We start from the raw sequence: 21,626 nt of genomic DNA, 5'->3' as shown, positions 1-21,626 counted from the left end.
CCTCTGTCTCCTTCTCTCTCTGCCCCGCCCCTGCACGCTTATGCAAGTGTGTGTGTTACACATGTGCACACCCTGTCTCAAAAATAAACATTAAAAAAATGCACACAATGATAGAGTGTGTCAAAGGGATACAGAAAGCAGTTGAAAGAGCTCTCAATGGCTAAAGATGGAGCAATTTGAGCAACAAAGTAAATAAAACACTATGAGATTATAACCCAAAGTATAAAATAAATATCCTTGAGTCTGCACTGATATAAATAAATGATTGAATAAATACTTGTGGGAGAAAAGACAAATCTCCCATGCAGAAGAATTCCAAATAATTTATGTAGATACTCTGCCTTCAAGGAGATAAAGCAAAACTCCCCATACCTTAAGTGTGACTATACAAACTGACTGTCTTCCAAAGAAAGGGGAGAAAGTAACTTCACCAGGGAGAGGCCTGACAAACACTGAGCCAAGTGATCAAGGTCAATACCAACAGTGATAAGTCATGCTGATAGTATGTACACTTGATAAAATGTAGCACTTTGCCTCAGCAGTCCTGCTCCCCCAGACCCATAAACCCAGTCTAATCATGATAAAAACATCAGACAAATCCAAGTTGAGGGACATTCTACAAAATACCTGACCAGCCCTCTTCAAAAACACAAAGGTCATCAAAAATAAGGAAAGTCTAAAAAATTGTCACGGCCAAGAGGAGCCTAGGGAGACAGGGTGACTAAATACAATGTGGTATCCTGGTTGGGATCCTGAAACAGAAAAGTATGGATTTTAATAATTAAAACTCTGCCAGTATTGGTTCATTAACAGTGTACCAATATACGGTAACAAATGTGCCATGCTAATGTAAGATGGTCGCAGGGATACATGGGAAATGTCTGTATTAGCTTCACAGTTTTTTCTGTAAATATAAAATTGAACTAAAAACAAAGTTTGTGTTTTTTGTTTTGTTTTGTTTTGTTTTGTTTTTTAATGTTTCCAAGACTTTCTTGCTGTTGCGGCTGTCCTCAGGGTCACTACATTGCACAACTCCAAGAAACACCATTCACATAAAATTCAGTGCGAATGGTTTCCCCTAGAGTTGTGCTAGGCTGCAACTTCAACGGTTTTTTTCCTAAGAAAACTTATCATGTTTGCCATGTGTCAACTTATGTGTTCCCAGTGAAACTTTCCCTCCATTGATTATAGATCCTGTCCCACTGGTTTCCTCAGAAGGGGAAGGTTGGACTGGATCAGTGACCAACCTTTTTCACACGGAGGTAGGGAAGGCACTTTCCCTCTTGTTTAAGCAGGCATCAACCCAACTAAATGTGAGCAGACCAGACAGGGAAGATGTAGCCAACTTGGGTAGATCTGGTTGGCTTCTCCTGTCCTGGCCTATGATCTATACTCCACACTTTGACCCACTTCTGACCTTGGTTGTGGGGTAGGAAGCACAGCGTGGCAGACATGACGATCCTGGTGCTTCAACCTCCTGAACCAGGAATCAACCCAAATGGGCCAGGAAAGCCCAGGGAATGTAGTAGGAATTGTGTTGAAAGTGGCAGCAGAAGCATTTTTGAATAGAGAAGGGCTTTTCCAACATCCAAAGAAATGCTACATTTTCTAGACTGCTTCAGTGAGAACCTGAAATATAAAAATTGTTGTTGACTACTCTGAAACTCGGGCATTTAACTGAGATATGCAAATGAAATATTCAATCCCTATGAAATGTGAGGCCTTCCCCTGGCATTTAGTCCATAAGTTGTGTTCCACCAGATTTTATAGCATCAAGTTCCCCCATTCGAAACCAATGGTCTTTCATTTACTTTCTTGTAAATTATAAACCGAATTATGTAATGCAAACCATATAAAAAGAAATTTATTTTTTTAAAGAACTTCATACATTTCTTGTTTTACTGAGGTTTATTGGTCCCGTTAATGGGACAGAAGAAAAATTGACCTTTCATGTTTTTACTTTTTTCCACACTGAAGGGAGACCTTGAACTGTTAGGACAAAAAGGCAAAAATACTTGACTTGGGCCAACTTTTTTTAACAGAGTAGGTCCTGTTGCTGAGATAAGCCTCTTGCTAAATCAAATGTGTGTTTTTGTGTTTGGTCTTGGATCTTATCTGCCTGCAGCAGCAGCAAAGCTTAATAACAAATGAGGTTCAAAGAGGTGAAGCTGCTGTCTCAGCCTCTTACACCAGTGTTTTCAAAGAGTTCTGTAGATTTGGTCATTATGCTCATCCTAATCAAACTCTTTGAAAGCTTATCTTCTGCCACTGTTTCCTACAGTCTTTCCGCAAAGCAACCATTATTTGCCATCATTAGTAGAATGGTATGTGGTGCATAAATGTACTTAACAGTTAAATGTCTAAGACATTGTTTAAGACCATCTTTTAAAGAATCTCGGTTTGGCATGATTTTTTTTTTTCTAGTTTTAGTTTTCAAATTGGAGTATTTTGCAATTATTTTCCACGCATTGCAGTTGATTTCCTAAATTTGCTCTTCAGTTCATGAGGGATATGGTTTTTATCGCACAAATAAGTTAAGTAGCTGCCATTTGGTAATATAGGTAACAGAGATTGTTTTCTTCTTTTTGTGCTGGGTAATTCTATTTAAAAAATTTTTTTTAAACTTTATTTATATTTGAGAGACAGAGAATGTGTGAGCAAGGGAGTAACAGAGAGGGAGACACAGAATTCAAAGCAGGCTCCAAGCTCCAAGCTGTCAGCACAGAGCCTGACATGGGGCTCAAACTCATGAACCGTGAGATCATGACCTGAGCCGAAATCAGATGCTTAACCGACTGAGCCACCCGGGCGCCGCCGCTGGATAATTCTATTGATTACCAGAAGTGTTATGTATATGAAGGTTGATAAAGAGGAACATTTTTAGGGCTGTAAGATCTCCCTAGAACAAGATAGGATTCACAGTCTAACCTTGGTTTTCTTCAAAGGTCCCTGTTGGCTGAAACTGTCAGAAAATATGATTGTGCTCCTCCGTCAATGAAATTGTAAAAGTGATCAGGAGCCCTGTCCTGAGGAGGAGGGACTGTCTACATTTGGAGTGTCTTAAGTGGTGATGTTGAGACTCAGACTGGCATGATGTAGGGATGGGGACCAACATTCCTAGAACACAAGCAGAGTGAGCCCACTTGCCTCTCTGTGAATGGGGCTCTTGACCACAGGCCTGGCTCCCAGTCCCCCTTCCTCTCCTCTCCTCCCCCTCACCCAGCAGAGGTCTGACCCATCCCTGCGAGAAGGCAGCTGTCCTTGGCTGGAGCCAGCTCTTGGCTGCACGCTGTGCTCCACACAGCCTTCCAGCCCAGCCAGCTTGGCTACAGACACCTCAGATTTCATCTCCCAACTAAAGACAGTTCATACACTAAAATCAGATTTTCTCACCTGGTAATTTGATCATTTCTCAGTTGGTAAATTTCATCCATAAAAATTGTCTTCCTGACAATAAAATAAAATACAATGTTATCTAGCATGGTGTTACGTGTAGGAACACTACCCAGTGAAAGCTCTTGAGAAAATGAGAATTAAAAACAGCAGTTTAGGGGTACCAGCCTGGCTCTGTCAGTAGAGCATGCAACTCTTGATCTCAGGGTTATGAGTTTGAAGTTTATGTTGGGCATAGAGTTTACTTAAAAAACAAAAAAGTTGTGGTGCCTGGTGGCTCAGTCAGCTAAGTGTCTGACTCTTGATTTAAGCTTGGGTCATGATCTCACAGGTTTGTGAGATCGAGCCCCACATCAGGCTCTGCGCGAACAGTGTGGAGCCTGCTTGGGATTCTCTCTTCCTCTCTCTCTACTCACCGCTTCCCTGCTCTCTCTCTCAAAATAAACATTAAAAAAAAAAAAGAAATCAAAACTTAAAAGGCCCCTGGATACCCCTCCTCAATCACAGTCCTCCCAACAGAGGTAACTCCTCATCTGAATTTTATGTTAGCCCATTCCCTTGTTTTTCTTTATAATTTAATCACCTGTGTATTTTCCTTCAAAACAATATAGTGTTTACTTTTGTCCTTTTTGAACTTTACACAAAGAGAATCACAACTCTGTATTTTTAGTGTGACTTCTTTTGCTTAACACTACTGTGTGCTGTATTCCAGTATATGAATATATCAAATGTATCCATTTTACTGCTGATTTACATGTGAGCTGTTTCTAGTTTCTTGCTATTGTAATGAGCAATCCTGCAGTTAGTAGTCTTAAACATGCCTTCCAGGCCACACGTGCAAGAGATTCTCTCAGATTGATACCTAGCTGTAGAGGTAGATTGTAAGGTATATATATTTTCAGCTATACTAAGTACTGCCAAAATGTTTCCCAAAGTAATCATTCCTATTTATGTTCCTACAAGCAATGGATGAAAGTGCTTACTGCATTACATGTCCTCCAACATGTGATATTATTTGATTTTAATTTTTTCTAGTGTAATGAGTAAGAAATGGTATCCCACTGTGATTTTCATTTTTATTTCCCTGATCACCAGTGAGATTGGATATCTTTTCATATGATTATGGGCTATTTGTGTTTTCATTCCTTCTGTTCGAGTACCTCTCATGTGCCGGGCACTGTTAGTGTCTCCTACTTCTTTGAAATTTCTGTACCTATTGATTGCCCATATTTTCATTTGTGTTGTTTTCTTTTTTCAAAAGAATTCTTTATATGCTGTGGAAACATCCTTTGTAGGATACATGTTTTGCAAATATTGCTTCCAAGTTTATGGCTTGCCTTTTTACTCTATGGTATTTTTTGATGAACAGAAGCTCTTAACTTTAATATAATCAGATCCTTTTTCCTTATATTGGTTTTTAAAACTTTAGAGTTTTGCCTTTCAAATTTAAGACTTTCCTACTATTTGAGATGTATTCTTATACGTTATATGGGAAAGGGATCCAGTTTCTTTCTATTTTTTTCCCCATATGGAGAACTAACTCATTGTGACATTATTAATGAGTGGTCTCTCCTTTACCTACTAATCTATAGTCCTCTTTGTTATGAGTCATGTCTTTATGTATATGTGTAGGTCACTGTTCTATTTGTCTTTCTCTGTGCCAGTTCCACTGTGTCACTGTATGCATTACTTACCATTTAAAAAAAGATAATACAGTTGATCCTTGAACAACATGAGTTTGAACTGTATGTGTCCACTTATACATGGATTATTTACAGTATGGTACTGTAAATGTACTTTCCTTATGATTTTCTTAATAACATTTTTTGTTCTCTTGCTTACCTTATTGTAAGAATACAGTATATAATACATATAATATACAAAATATGTGTTAATCAACTGTTTAGATCGTTGGTAAGGCTTCTGGTCAACAGTAAGCAATTAGTAGTTAAGTTTTAGGGGAGTCAAATGTTATGCACAGATTTTCAATTGCACAGTGGGTGAACACCCCTAACCCTCACATTATTCAAGGGTCTACTGTAACTATTTTGGAAGTTAAATGCACAGTACATGACACATGTGAAGCACTCAGTAGATGTCATCTGTTATTACATTAGTAGGGAACACATTTTGGGGGAGAATATATTTCAATACAGTTTTTCAACAATATCCAAAACTCTGTAGAAAATTAGTGAATGTTCGGTAGAAATTTTTTTTGCATTTGATCCAAGTTACCTGGCTGTCCAGAGACTGAAGAAATAAACGTGCTCTGGGGCGCCTGTGTGGCTCAGTCAGTTAAGCAATCAGACTCGATTTCGGCTCAGGTCATGATCTCACGGTTTGTGGGATTGAGTGCCATGTCGGGCTCTATGCTGGCAGCAAGGAGTCTGCTTGGGATTTTCTCCCTCTCTTTCTGTCCCTCCCCTGTGTGTGGGCATGCTCTTTCTCTCAAAATAAATAAACATTAAAAAAAAGAAAGAAAGAAATACACCATCAGTCATTGTCTTTGCCTTTTTCTGAAGCGTGTAGGAAAAGGTGAAAGGTGAACTCCCTAGATTCTCTAGTTATCCTCACTCAGAGTCTCTTAGGAAAGCTAAATGAAGGAGACTTTACTTTAGTAGTTTGTTTCTTTTTCAGAATTGAGTTTTGGAAGAGAAAATGATGTGAAAGAATATAGAAGCATATGCAGGGGAAACTTCCATTGATAAATATCTACAGCATCCAATTTTCTACACCTTGCTTCTATTCCATACTTTTCTTATTATAAACCACCTCAGAATCTTTATAAAATAAACCCATTTATTTGATGAAGAAGGAAGTGCCACATTTTAACTGTTACTGAAAGAAATGTTCTTTGCTCTGTTGGTCTTGGACTTCCACAAAATACTTCATTCCAGATGTTAAATTGTTTTTTCAGAAGCCTTGTTAAAGTGCCAGAGCATTAGATTTTTGAAGGCATTTCCAAACCCCAGCTGATTATCACAACACACAGGAATCCAAACTTTCAAAGCTCAGCTTTGGCTCTGAAGTATATCAGCAGCTGCAAAAAATATGTGCAAAGGCACAGGTTCACAGGACTGAGGTTCAGTATCCGTATATGGTAAAATTATAAGTAAATTTCCTTTACTTCCTGGTTATCAGAGATTCAGCTCAGTTGTTTAAAAGGCTCTAAATTTCCTTGATCCTGTAAAAAATAATTGTAGCTCAATAATGGTAATAGTCATGTAGCAAGGTGGTATGTGGATTCATTCCATTAGGTAATGTCATATGGGTTTCTCAAAACTTCTTTAATTTTATTTTCCCACCAAAGCATTCACAGTGATGAACTTATTTTACATCTTACTCCAGCTATATATTTCAGAATACATTAACAAAGTCACCTTTCCTCCAATTATTTTATACACATTCACTATTTGTGTTCTTCTTAAGAGGCTTGCTTCACCATCCCCTAGGGAACCAACCCAAGAATGGAGAAAAAGTCCTCTCCATTCATCTTATCTCCCTCCAGCCGAAGGCAGAGGGATCATCAATAGAGGCTGGAACCTGACGAAGGTGGGGAGAGGAGTTTAGGAGAGAACCAAACGGAGATGTTTGAGCTACATCTCTTAATTGTGTTCCAACAGCAGACTGATGATCTTTGCATTCAAATCATTTAACAAATATCATTAGAGCATCTAGCATAGTATAGTAGACTCCACACTCAATAAATTGTTATCATCAGATAGAGTAGAATTATAAAGACAATCTATAATAAATGAGAGATTGTCCTGGGCCCTAAAACAAAATGTTTCAAATTAATTAAAAAAAAAAAAAAAAAAAAAAAAAAGAAAATATATATATATATATATATTTTTTTTTTTTTCATTCTATTTCATACCACTGGCACTACACCTGGAATTTGGTACAAGTAGGAATTAAAAAATCAGTCCAATGCCTTTCTCTCCTAAATCCCACAAGTACATTCTACATTGGCTTGATCGTTTAGGAGGAAGTCCTGATGCTATCAGTGTAGAACATTCCTCCAGGCCTGGGTGGGGTAGAAGTTCTGCTTTCATCCCTTTCTAATTCCTTTTCCAGCTATTGATTGGCTTCTGCAGTGCTAAGGGCAGAGGTGTCAGCTGATCTTTCTCTGATTTCTTAAGATTCCTCCCTTTCAGAGCAGAAGCCAGCAGGACCAGAATACTTCTAAGGAATCTTCGGCAGCAATCTCCATGGGGAGCCTCAAAATGAGAGTGAAACACAGCATTTACCCTCAAATGGCTCAGCAGTTGTCATCATGGCAGCTATCAGGAGCTACAGATGTCTCTTTCACAGTCTTTATATTTAGGGCCCAATAGAATTAATTGTCTGCTGTCTTGGCATCTGGATCTAGACAGATGTACACTGAGCAGCCATTTTGCTCAAGGCTGGGATGCTGAAATGAAAGACACAGTGATAGCATGATGTGATAATCAACACTGCATCAATCCCTGCCCCCCTCCCCCCCCCCCAATCAAGGTCCGCATTTACTTTGTCAGGCAAAGGAGCATTTTACTTAAGGCAGGTCCATTACCTTTCTAATGGCTCTTCCAGTGGTGTGAAGTCTTTTCTTTGTCTTATTTGACCTCAATACTTGTAGTTTGTTTTTAAAATCTTAATTCTAAGCTACTTATTGCAATTGTGCCAAATGTTTAATTCATAATTCTTTGTTCCAGCTCCTCTACTTTGTGAAGGTTAACTATTTATAAAACCATGCCAAAACAACAACAAAACCCCAGCCTACCTTTCTTGAAGCAATAATTCTATTCTAAAAAAACCATGTGAAAATTTAATTCAGATAATTTATAACAGTTTACTACTGTCTCTTAGACTCCTCCTCTCTGTCAAACTGCTATTGGTCTGTTTCATGGATAATGGTGTCTGAATATTTTCACATGCACTACAGTGGTTTTTGTGATGTTGTAATAACTTGTGGGCTAGACCAAGACTGGCTGGTCGAGGTCCTGGCCAGACACACTTAGTCAGAGGACCTATGAAAAATATAGTTAGATAGAGTTGGATCTCACGACATCATTTCAGCCCCATAGGCGATATCTACAACAGCCTAACCCCACTTTGGTGGTGACTGTACACTGTTATAATATCTCCCTCACATATCAGAGTGTCTGCTCCTTGTTTTGGTCCATATTTCCAAAGGTTGTTATACCAGAAGCAAGGGGATATTTCTCATTGGTTTGCTTGCTTCAGTGTTCCATCAGAGAAGCAAAGACTTAATTATTTATGAGATAAAGTTAAGTAAAATTGACAATCAGAATATCCTTGGGACTAAGCCATGCCTACCACTGCAAAATTATCTTTTAAAATGAATTTAACTTATGCATTCTAAACTGAATCATATTCACCTAAACCTAAAAATACTCATATAATCTCACTTTCCCTTTTCTGAAAAGGAGATTAACATTAATTTTGAGGAAATTTTTTCAGATCTATCTTTTCATAATCTCTCCTGGTATACACATAAAGAGAATTGTTATGATTAAATAGGCATTGAAATGGCCTAGTTAACTTTTAGTACAACATTTCAAGTAGGGAGCGAAGACTAGTGAAGCTATGAGTTTTGACTAATAGCTTGGGTTTTGGTAAAAACTTTAGCATATGGCCCTCAAAATTGGTTTTAACCAATAAGTAGCATTTGCTATACACAAAGTTGAAAGCTCATCTATGTATTTCAGTAATGCTGTTACAGCATGAAATGCCATCATAGCAGTGAATGCAAACTGCTCTGGGAGCACAGAGCTAAATACCTGCTGTGGAGTTAAGTAGCCCTTCACAAAAGGTGCAGTGTTTGAGCTGGGTCTAGAATGAGGAGTTGGGAGTTCCAGATGGAGAAAGGTGAAAGATATTGTAGGCAGTATGTGAAAAAAGCATAGAGGTGTGACAGAGGATCTCTGCAGACCAGTAGGGAAGTTTGATGTGACTAGAAATTTAAGTGACAGGAGAAACACTGGGAGGTTACACTATGAATGCCAAGCTGAAATGGTGGTGCTTCATCCAGTATTATAGTTTAATGGGAAATAATGAAGAAGGTGTTTTATTAGGGCAATGATGTATCAGATCTTGATGTTTGGGGATATCTCCGTGTAGATTAGAAGTTCAAAACACCAGACTCAGAGAAACTACTTAGGGCTCCTACAGTAGTTGATGCCAGACATGTTGTGATTCTGGACTCACAGTGACCATGGGAATGTAGAACAGGAGATGAAGTTGGAAGGTATTTAGAGTTAGGTTATTAGCTCTGTGAGAGCAGGAATCATGTGTGTTTTATTGGATTTTGCCCCATAAAGCTCTCTGTACCTGTTGTGTGATCCCAGAGTCGACAAGACCCCTTTCTTCCAAGATCCCCACCCTTTCCACTTTACTACTCAGTTTTTACTAGTTGGTCCAAATTGTTCAGTGTAGTAACCCCACTCATTGTTTCTGCTGCTGTCAGATATATAGACTTATCATCAATGAATTCAGATATATAGACTTATCATCAATGAATTGAGTAAAAAATTAAACTAAATATCCTCACTCATTTGTACTTTTTCATATATTTCTGTTTCATTCTGTTTGTCCATCTAGCCTATGCTGGAAGAACAGCTACATTTTTAGTGAATGTGTGCAATTAGCGCAATCAGAAAGGAAGGTACATATTACGAGATACTTTTTAGCCATTTTTAAAATGAAGTAGATGTACAAATATGGAAACATTTCTAAGAAGTGTTTTTTTAAAAAAGGAATTTATAGAATAATGTGATAATACATTAAACAGAGAAACCACAAATCAAAATTATAGATCTTATTTTATATGTATATATTATTACCCAGATAACGGTATGAAAAAGAATACTCCAAATTGATAACAGTGGTTACCTCTCAGAGAAAGACCAGAAGTAGAGGGGAGAGGTGAATTTTTCGGTTAATCTTTACGTTTGAATATTCCCCTCCCTCCCCTAAAACAAATGCAAGAAAGAGGGAGAAGGAGAGGAAGGAGAGGAGGAAAAGGAGGAGGAGGATGGGGGCCCCTGGGTGGCTTAGTTAGTTAAGCATCCAACTCTTGATTTGGGCTCAGGTCATGATCTCAAGGTTCCTGAGATCAAGCCCTGTGTTGAGCTCTGCCCTGAAAGAGCGGAGCCTGCTTGGGATTCTCTCTCTCTCTCCCCCTCTCTGTGCCCCTACCACACTCCTGGCTCTCTCTCTGTCTCTCTGTCAAAATATATAACACTTAAAAAAAAAAAAAGAGGAAGATAAAGTAGCCAGAGCAAAACTCTTTCAAAGCAGAAAATTCCTTGTTCTGTACTTATGTTTGTCAAGAGCAAAAGAAACTGAGAAACATGACTTTTTCCAACACTGGGAGAAAAAAAGAATTTGATTTCACGAATTATTTTCATTACTGAGGCTGAAGTTGTGATTGGTGAAGTAGTGCAATGAATCTGATACCCAATTTTAAACCAGAAAAATCCATATTGTAAACCTGGACCTGCCTTTGCATAGCTATGAACTCAAGCAAGCAATTTAAATTCCATGTGCATTGTCTTCTAACTCTAAAGCAGGAGAAATAATACCTATTTCTAAAATGGATGTTGGAAGAGACAAATGACAAATGCAAGCAAAAGAATTTAACTCTTTTGAATTTTATGTAAGCATAAGATAGGATGTTCTGGTATAATCTCTACCTATATACATATACTGACAGACACTGGATATCTGTTGCATACTGTTTACCAATTTTAAATGTGCAAATTATTGTTTAAGATAATCTTGCATAATCCTTGGGTCAATATTACGGAAAAACTAACAATCAGTTCTTTCAGTTTTCTGATTTCAAAAAGCCTCCTTTCAGATTTAAATTGAATGGGCAACCATTATTTCTAGTGCTTAAAAACACAGTGGCATCCCCTTGGAAATCCCTAATTAGTAGTAGCTGTGGTCTAATTAGGTGAAAATGATAATCTAAGAAAGTCCATTGATTGTTTTAAAAGCAAGATATTGTAATTCAAGCATATTTCCAGATGCCAGTGAATTGCTGGAAAGCTGCAAGTTTAACTTTCCGCTCTGATAGAGTTTTAAAAGAGGTCAGAGTACGTTTTACCATAGTGTCTAGCAATGTGAGTTTGTGCAGACCTTTTGGCAGACATTCCTGCACACTCAAGCTAAATCAATGAATCATCCATTGTTGGCCAGCCCCGCTCTCAGTTGCTAAGAGATTTTTCAAGCATACTGAGGCTGCTTCATTCTACATGGTCTGTAAAAAGAACAAAATGTATTAAATTTGTAAATGTCTCCTCTTTCCTAATTAAAACTTTGCCCAGGACTTTAATATTTGGGGCAAAGAGAAAGTCAGTGTGTAGCTGGAGGGTTTCTACTGGGGAAAAAAATAGGAGAAAACTTCCTGTTAATAGCTCTTCAGAACTATGTGTGTGGAGGAAATGGAAATATTTAAAAAGTGGACGCAGACACCAAAAACAAAAACTCAACTAGGAAGGTCTAAACTCTTTTAATGAAAAATTGTGTGTGTGCATGTGTGTGTGTGTGTGTGTGTGTGTGTGTATTATTATGTTTCAAATTAATAAGGTTTTCTTCAGGTTTTATTAAATGTACTTTAATTTTCATTTCTCTGAATCATACAGACTTTCTTTCTAATTTAACCTATAATTTTAAAGCTTTGATGTAATAGTTTTTAAATGTAGAAATTTAAAAATACCATAAAAATAAAATGTAGTTTTTTTCAACTTACTATTTATGAATGTATAAAGTTTATTATGTTTTATATATATCCTTACTGATATTTCAAGTTTTAAAATATATAATAATTCGGGGCGCCTGGGTGGCGCAGTCGGTTAAGCGTCCGACTTCAGCCAGGTCACGATCTCGCGGTCCGTGAGTTCGAGCCCCGCGTCAGGCTCTGGGCCGATGGCTCAGAGCCTGGAGCCTGCTTCCGATTCTGTGTCTCCCTCTCTCTCTGCCCCTCCCCCGTTCATGCTCTGTCTCTCTCTGTCCCAAAAATAAATAAACGTTGAAAAAAAAAAATTAAAAAAAAAAATAATAAATAAATAAAATAAAATAAAATATATAATAATTGTTTTCCTTATGTTCTTTTGGGACTCTGATAATTTCACATTATTGAGAATCCCATAATTTATCACAGAGGCTAGTGATTCATATGAGAGGAAAAGGATGTTTGGACTACAGATTTTAAAAGAGAAAGAGAAAGAGAGCATAACAAATCTTAACTTAAAAACAAGCTATTTTTAAAGTTATTGGATTTGAGTCTGTTCTTTAGTTTCCCAGGATAAAATGCTATTCCATAAATCTCTCATAAAGATGAAGCTTTGGAGATAAGAATGTGGGCCTTGAAGTTGGACAGGCTTGAATTATGATCCTGGCTGCTCCATGTTCTAGATGGTGTGACTTTGGGCAAGTTACCTTCTTTGGGCTTCCACTTCCACATTTGTAAAATAACATAACAAAGTACATCACAACAGGTTGTTATAGGATTCAAGTGAGGAAACCTCATAGCCTTGTCACATAGTGGGTACTCAGCTCTCAGCTTCTCTAGAACTGTTGGGGACTGGTTATTGATATGCTCTTAAATGCTCACAACCAAACCTTGTTTGTTTTAAGTTAGCAATATTACTATTTGTTTTACTTCTAATTTCAACAGAGATGTATTCAGTGAGTGGATGAGAACATTGATCTCATGTTGTGGAGCTTGGGATAAGAGCGCATGAAAAGTCTTACGCCTTGGCCTTCTTTCTTGCAGAGAAACAAAACATTTGTGATTCGTGGCTTCCTGCCTCCCTCTCTCTATGAGGTCCTCTTTTTGTGGACCCCACCTTCTTTCAAGACCTCTATTCCAACATGCCATCTCCAGTTTACTATTCACTGCTATAAAGCAGGACTTCATCGAGGGCACTTTCGTTTTAGACAAAAACCAAGTATTTCCCCAGCCAAATGCAGAGTAAGGAATGAACTGTAACTTAGTACTACTACCAGCCCTGTTCTGTTGACCCAGAACATTACTTTTTAAGACTTCAAAGCAAGCTTACAGAAAAATAAAGACTGACCCTATTTATGTGTTTAAACTTCCTGACACCTGTGTTTGTGTAGAGGAAATAACTCAATGTCTGTACTAACAATTGGATGACATACACCCTTTATAGAACCAAGTACATTATTTTTACAGTAAGTTTTTTTAATGTCAGGGAAAAACAGTATCTTTTCCTCAGGTGTTTGAGTGTTTTCCCTTTGTAGTCTTAGATACAGTTTTAACCCTATTTCTTTTAGGTAATCTTTGTTATGCTTGATTGTAGATCAAATGGAAACGAACCCATTTGGCCTATCATTGAATTAAACTGAAGAGACTTGCTAGCATCTCTGCTCTCAGAATAATATGAAATGGCAGCTGTATAGAACTGATAGAGAATCTGGTAGCCCCCGCATAAAAAGAGAAGTCCTAATGTAGCTGAACAGTATCCACAAAAGAACGTGTCTGTCCCTGCCCAGAGAAGATAAAACAGAGGTAAATGACAGGGTGAAGATGTAATGCTTAGGCTGTCCTAGGGCAAATGGTAGAGCTGGACATTCCCTGGCAAAAATGAAGCAAAATAAAACCCAAAGGAAAGAACTTTAGGTTTAATGCATAAAGAGATTATGGTCCCCCAAAATAAAAATTAAAAAAACCAGCATAAACTGACTTAAATTGCAGGAGTGGCATTCAGTAAGCACTACAGGGTAAAACTCTTGTGGTTTCCTGTTGGAGTTTCACTTTGCAAATACTTTTCATACAATTCAACTTGAGAGAGAGAGAGAGAAGGAGGGAGAGGGAGAATTTCCCTCACTTTCTAAATCATGGCTCAGTAGTGTGTTATAAAACACTGAGAACGGAAAAGCCATTACGTGGAATATAAAGAAATACTTGAGTCTACAATATCATTGAACTCTTGGATTCAGTTTCAGCAGACATGTTCTGTATTCCCACAAGAGTCTGGAAAATTAACTTCTATTTTTTTCTGTCTGGAGTTGCAGTTAGTGTTATTATTTGCTCCATGGCTCAATCCGGGTCAGACTGTTCTGCAGTAACACAGGTGGATGTTAAAACAGGGAATCTGTTGAAAAGATTGTGGAGGAACTGCTTCCCTAAAGCAGTTTTGGATGGCAGTTTGGTGGCAGTCAGCTATGGTAAGGACAAATGAAGCCTAGCAGTACCTTCTAGAATGGGGTCTTGCAAGGTTTGTCACCTGCAATCTTTAGGGAGAAGTTTCATGTAAAATGGGTCTTTAGGACCAGGTGGCATCCTCTAAGAAGTGGATCCTAGAAGTGGAGGTTGTTGAATTCTCTTAATATTTGTGAATTGTAATGTTGTTCTGCATGTCTCTAATTAGCCTTATTTGTGAAATACAATACGCATTTCTTAAAGGAAAATTCCATAAATCTTTTGTGTAGGATTTAAAATATTGTAGAAATTTACTGTTAAAAACTAGTTATAGAAAGATTTCTTATCCTATTGAAGGTAGCAGAAAGAATATAGTTATGATTTAAGGTATAGAAATTGTTTTGTATTACATAAAGTGTTTTATTGTCAGCAATTACATTGTTAAAATGTAACATGTAAATTTTGCCAAGGGTACATATATCTACTTGTAAGCCATCACACAAGGGAAACTATATTTTGTGTTCAGCCCATTGAATTATTTTTCTAGTAAACAACCTAACATAAAATAGACTGAAACATCCATTTATTTTAGCAACTATGTTAAATTACAGATTAATGGTCCAGAATAAAATTTGAACTGATTTAATACATAATTCAGCATTAGGGGGGAAAATAGATCTTTTTCCAACTGAGAATAGACATTTTTTTTTCTTTTGTGACTAACTTATTTTCCCCTTAATAAGTTTAGGACATGCCTGAACCACAGCCAGCCTTAAGAATCCCTTTGTTCAGAAATGTTCAGTGTTATATTGACTAAGGAGCAACTTGGGGGTTGAAAAATAGATCAGTGTTTCAATTTCTGACTTTAGACTATTTTTAAAGTGCGAAGAGTTCCAACTGAAAAATTGCAAATGCTCCAGGACACTGTGCCTGGAAATAAGATTCCTGAATAGTAGAGCTTGGGGATGTTTAGGCGGCCCTTACAGAAATGAGCCTTCAAGTACATTTTAAGTACACGGTGTCTCGCACGTTTTGAATGGTTCTTCTCAGATTTTTCTTGGATATAATGATTTCATTTTGTTTTGCTTCTTTTCTGTAATTCTATTTGTTAAACCCAGGAGTTTCCATGCCCAAGGGAAAATTTGCCTCAAACTTGCTATCATTCCTCTCCAGATCAAACCCCAGAAGCCCTAGGGAGGGTCCCAGCTCACTGCCGACTCACAGATTCCCTTCTTATCACTTGGAACAGACACTCCTCTGTGGGCACATACACTGCTGTCTTAAGAGAGCAGATATCTGTTGAGGTTAAACTAATATTTTTTGGAGCAAAAACAAGAATCCTGAGATTTTTATTGGTTAATTGTGTTTTCTAGAAATGGAACTTGAGGTCAGCTGTATTTACCAGAAAATCCAGAAAAGCATTTGATATCTTGGTATTTGTAAGAAATTACAGATTTCAGAAGAAAATATCAAATTAATCTGAGTCTGAAACAGTGTGGGAAGTTCATATATACTATCTTTTCAAAATATTTTGTCAATAAAAAATTTGGATGGCAGTCTCATTTGTTATTAGGTGAAAGATGGGATTGAGGAGAAAAAAAAATTCACACTTAGACCCTAGCTGGAAAAGAGAAACAAGAGGTGAATTTTTTTAAAAAAATGACACTTTCAGGGAACATTAAAAAAGAACTAGGTGCAGAACAGTTTATGAAAACATTTTCTTTCAAATAAGGTAATAGTGTTTCTTTTTAAAAATTTATATGTAACAATATCTGATTCTATAGCTAAATGAAAGGAATTTTAAAATAGCTCAAAAGCTGCTTCTCTTAAAATTCAAAGTAAAATTATATTTCAGCCTCATTGCAACCTTTTTGCCTTAAGGTAGATATGAACCATGCCCTTCTGTATATGCTTTAAAACTGTCGTTAGTATTTTGGATATATTTAGTAGTTCTTTTCTGCCCTGTGAAAAGTGAATAAATACAAATAAAAAGAACCTGTTGGGGCACCTGGGTGGCTCAGTAAGTTGGGTGAATGACTTCAGCTCAGGTCATGATCTCACAATCTGTGAGTTCTAGCCCTGCGTTGGGCTCTGTGGTGACAGCTCAGAGCCTGGAACCTGCTTCGGACTCTGTGTCTCCTCTGTCTTTTCCTTTCCCCTGCCCCCCTTGTGTTCACTCTGTCTATTCAAAATAAATTAACATTAAAAAAAATTTTTTTTTAAAGAACATGTCAATAATGGAGGATTTCACTTTCAATGGATTTCAAGTTTTCACAGTAGTCTCTCTTCTCTCTTAGGAGCTCTAGGCCTGTGGAAAAAGGGAACATTGTCATTTTATTGTCAGATGGTGTCAACACAGTTTATTATCATAGGTACTTTTAAATACCCAAAGGCAGGGGCGCCTGGGTGGCGCAGTCGGTTAAGCGTCCGACTTCAGCCAGGTCACGATCTCGCCGTCCGTGAGTTCGAGCCCCGCGTCGGGCTCTGGGCTGATGGCTCAGAGCCTGGAGCCTGTTTCCGATTCTGTGTCTCCCTCTCTCTCTGCCCCTCCCCCGTTCATGCTCTGTCTCTCTCTGTCCCAAAAATAAATAAATGTTGAAAAAAAAATTAAAAAAAAAAAAAATACCCAAAGGCAGTTTCTACACAGAAATTTACTGATGAAAGAGTAGCAAGTTAGTGTTCTGAGAAGTATTGACTTTTCAGCTCATTGTTCTAGAATTGTATAGATAAAACTTTAGAAATCCCAGATATTTGCTTGCTGTGTCTTTGAAGAGTATAATCGCATTGTGGGTGTGGATGATGTCTCTGCTTACATTTTTATATGTTTTCCATTTTTGCATCCTCATGCTGCTGAAGGAATAGAAGACAGCTTAGTAGGATATATAAAATACAAAGTAGAATCAATCAGAATACGGATAAGGGAAGAAAATAAGAATAATTGCCATTGGGAAGAGCCAGGAATGCAGTTTATGATACACATAGTGTAGACACTGTTACAGATGGGCTACAAATTCCACTATAAGCTTTCTACTGCCAGCAGTAAGAGGTGGACCTTGTAGGTGCTTCAGTCTGAGGACACAAAGATGCAGGCAAATCAGTTAATGAGAACTGATAGTGTTCTTACTACTAAGCTCAGAATTTCCTCTTGGGGCCCCATGTGACCAGAGTGTGATGATGTAAATACCATCATCTATCACTTTTCTGTAGTAGGTGCAACTCACTGAGTTCAGTATTACAGTAGGTAAACTCTCTTGATTTGGGTGTACATTTTAGTATTTCTGGAAGAGTAGTAGACTGTGTGTTCTTCAGGCAGTCATCCCTGATTGTTTTTAATAAATTGTGCCAATGAGCACATGATTTTATTATGAAAAAGTAGCAGAGATACAGCAAAACAAAGCCAAGATTTTCCTGAGCAAAAATTTTGGGTTTACTCAGGCACATGGACCAAAAAACAAGAACAAAAAACAAAAGTAGGCCTTCACAGCTCCCTAGTTCTGTTCCATTATTAACAGGGCTGACATAAATACCATCTCTAAAAACTGTGAGGTCCTATGGGGCGCCTGGGTGGCTTGGTCGGTTAAGCGTCCGACTTCGGCTCAGGTCATGATCTCACGGTCCGTGAATTCGAGCCCCGCGTCGGTCTCTGTGCTGACAGCTCAGAGCCTGGAGCCTGTTTCAAATTCTGTGTCTCCCTCTCTCTCTGCTCCTCCCCTGTTCATGCTCTGTCTCTCTCTGTCTCAAAAATAAATAAATAAATAAATAAATAAATAAATAAATAAATAAATAAATAAATATTAAAAAAAAAAAAAAAAAAAACCAACTGTGAGGTCCTTTATCTACACTTCTTATGACCAAAATAAAATCTCAACAAAACATGTATTAAACATGTCTTGAACTTGGGTGATACTGTTTCCTTGCATTGACTTCAAGATGAACTATTTGAAAACTGCACCCCCAGGCAACTAACAGATTTAAATTCTCCCAAATTATTACTTATAAGACATATAAACAACAGAATAACTTTGGTTTTAGGATTTTTGAGTTACAAATATTTGAGTCATTTTTTTTTTTTTATTTTTCTGTTTTGGTAATTATAGGTTATAAGCTTGTCTTATCAGGCCATTCCTAGTGAGAGGTAAAATAAACCAAATCAGGAAGCTTGGCTTTCTGCTGTCTATAGCACAAGAACAAGAATCTATTTCATCCAAATAGCATCCTCTCTTTCCTAAGTAAAAAGTTGCACGTGGAGTAAAAAATTCAGGAACTCTTTATTTCTTTTCCTCATGTTTCCTGAAAGGAGCCCATTGCACTGAACCATTCTGGTCCTCTGATCCTTGTCAGCAAGTTGCTAATCCTGTTGTTGGTCAGCCACATTTTTTAGTGGGTTTGCAGGTCACTTTACTCAAAGTAGGAAGCAGATTCTACCTTTCTCTCTTTGCTCAGCAAAGCATGCCCCTGTGTTTCCTCTTTCCTTGTGGAATGTCTTGGGACAGGTGGGTGAGGTGAATATTGGTGCATTGGGTTTTAAAACAACATTGGCCCAGCTCATGGATCAGGTTGTTCTCAGTTCTGATTAAAAAGCAGGAGACCTTGCCAGTTCTACAGTTAGATTCTTACCAGGGGACCCCGTATAAAGTTCATATCTGATCCCCATTTCCCTTTGTTTCTTCCTAATTAGCCATAGTGTGGAGAAGAGGATGGGGTAGTAATTGATACCCCTAACCGCTTGCAAATAAGGCAAGGACACTGAGGTAGGATTAGGCTTGACCAGACCTAGAAAAGTATGTGACAGTATATTCTTTTCTGTCCTTTGACTTCAGATGTAAAGTTGGCCAGAGTTTCTTTTCTCTATGGTAAGTAATAAAGATATTTCTTGGGGTTTTTGTTGTTGTTGTTGTTGTTGTTGTTGTTGTTGGAAGTTAAAAGGTCTAGAAATGTCAAGTTCGGTTACACATTCTTTTGCCATTACTGCTGAATTATATTAGCATAACTGTAATAGAAATTTTAGGTATTTTACTCCTGGTGATCCTGCTACCTGAAATATCCTCCTTAGGCCCTCCCCGCTTTCATTTTCCTTTTGGAGGGCTAATTCCAACTTTAGCTAGAATGTGAGTTCTCTGAGGTCAAAGAGTTCATCTTAATCATTCTTGTATCCTGTCATTCGGTTCATTCATCCCTTATGTATATATTCATTTAAAACAAACAAACAAACAAAAAACAACTAACTTGTTGGCCTCTCCAGTGTGGTAGGCTTGCACCAGGTCCCACAGTGATGTAGCCACCAACATGAGAGCAGAGATGCTGCCCTCACAGTTTCTGGTAAAGCCCCTCATGACAAAAGGATTTCAACTGAGTAACTAAAACATTGAGCACAGGGCCTCATGGCATCTGTCACTCCGCACACATCTGTTCAGTGGATGAATCCATCAGTAGTGATAGAAGTGGCACATAGTCAGTGTCCTGAGTTTTTTGTACGGATCTTATGGATTCCAAGACTAGAATTTAACACAGAGTGAGTAATTAATATTCAGTAAACAACATTTACTGTGGGTAGGGCACCATGCTAAGTGCTTTATATATACCATTTTCTTCATCACAAAAACCCTGTCAGGTACAAACAACTTTTAATGTCCATTTTACAAATGAGGAAACTGAGGGTCAGAATATAAGTAACTTGCCCAGTCAACTAGCAACTATCAGAACAAGGATTCGAATGGAGTTGTTCAATTCCAAAGCTAGTGAACCTAAGCATTTTGCTGTACAACTTCCCAGGGGTTATCTATTTCTGTTCCTTTTAGTGAAACTTGGACCAGTGGGACCTTAACAAAGAAGCCATCTATCAGTCAGGAGACCAAATATTCCACATTAAAAGCAGATAAAAATAGCTTCATCAGGAGCACAGTGAAGGTCATGCTTTTTTTCTTTTTTGTCATTTTTTCAGAGAGCCATTGATGGTCTTAGAGTGGTAGTATATACCAGGACTTTCCTGAATGCTACATCCAGCGAAGCTAAAGGGGAGTTGCCTATGGATTCTTATAATGAAATTTCTATGAATTTTAATATAAAATGTAATTTTATAGTTTACTAAGGGATCTAATGATTCTGGACAACACATTTAGAAATGGAATAAGGGAGGGGGGAAGTGAGACAAATTAAATATATTGTTCCCTCCCACTGTGCCTCCAACTTTACTTCTTAGGGGAAACAGTAAAGATAGGTTAAAATTATGTAATTACTTTTCATTCAAACCATGCAGATTATTTCCATAGTCTCATAGTTTATGACATTTACTGTCTATATAACTTGTATTTACAGAGCTAATGTTCAAGAAGCAGTTTGGGGTTTTTTTTCTTAACAATAGTAGCCACAGTAACAATACCTAAAATTGTTTGCTGTGTGCCAGGCTTTGTGCTGAAGCTTTTACATGCATTATTTCACTCTATCATCCCCGCAACCCTAGGAGACAGTTATAATCTCCACTTTAAAAACAAGGACCCAAAAGTTGGACAGGTAGAGTAATAGCTCAAGGTCAAGGAACCAAGATTTGGAGAGGTTGAGGATTGTCTCAGGGTAACCGACCTAATAAGTGCCTGATTCCAGTGTCCATGGACTCAGTTACTCTACTGGCCCACCCTCTTGAGAGGTTAGCCTGACTGCTGGCTAAACTGCCATCAGGTAAAGCCTTGCAATCCATACATAGGAGTTTCCCAGGGCAAAGTGATCTGGAGAAGAGAATGACCCATTTTCCAACTTGATAATACTCTCGTAAAGTGGTTTTTAAAATGAGATAGTCCTCCTAAAAGCAAATTATTAAGGAACACCCATCATTGAAATTATATTTAATACCTATTTACTACTTATTTTCTTCTAAGAGGATCCTGGTTTCCTTCTCCAGGCCTGAATTTTATGTTTTTTCCCAAGCCATTCTGAATTTTTGTTTGCTTCAGGTTAGAAAAGCTCCCTGGGTATAGCTGTGGTTCGATGTTTTCAGCTGTTTTGCTCTGTGCTGATGGTTTTGACTCCTTCAGTAAAGGTACGCTGGCCTACCATGGCTGTC

The 21,626-nt window shown here is 37.8% G+C and overlaps 1 protein-coding gene across 19 annotated transcripts in view; it reads left to right on the top strand.

Annotated features, from left to right (window-relative positions):
• DDAH1 (dimethylarginine dimethylaminohydrolase 1) overlaps positions 1-21,626 on the top strand; it is a 246,140-nt gene that overhangs the window by 154,117 nt on the left and 70,397 nt on the right. Inside the window, exon 1 of one of the 19 annotated variants that reach the window (XM_045478116.1) lies at positions 14,572-14,595. The exons of the other annotated variants lie outside the window; for them this stretch is intronic. Coding sequence (XP_045334072.1) covers positions 14,593-14,595 — 3 coding nt within the window. The 5' untranslated portion in view covers positions 14,572-14,592. Of the gene's footprint in view, positions 1-14,571; positions 14,596-21,626 lie in introns of those variants that run through there. 19 annotated transcript variants of the gene reach the window in all.

This window comes from Leopardus geoffroyi, chromosome C1, assembly GCF_018350155.1.
Source record: "Leopardus geoffroyi isolate Oge1 chromosome C1, O.geoffroyi_Oge1_pat1.0, whole genome shotgun sequence".
Lineage (NCBI taxonomy): Eukaryota > Metazoa > Chordata > Mammalia > Carnivora > Felidae > Leopardus > Leopardus geoffroyi.
Note: the sequence above shows the minus strand (reverse complement) of the source record. Positions and strands in the feature narration are given on the sequence as shown.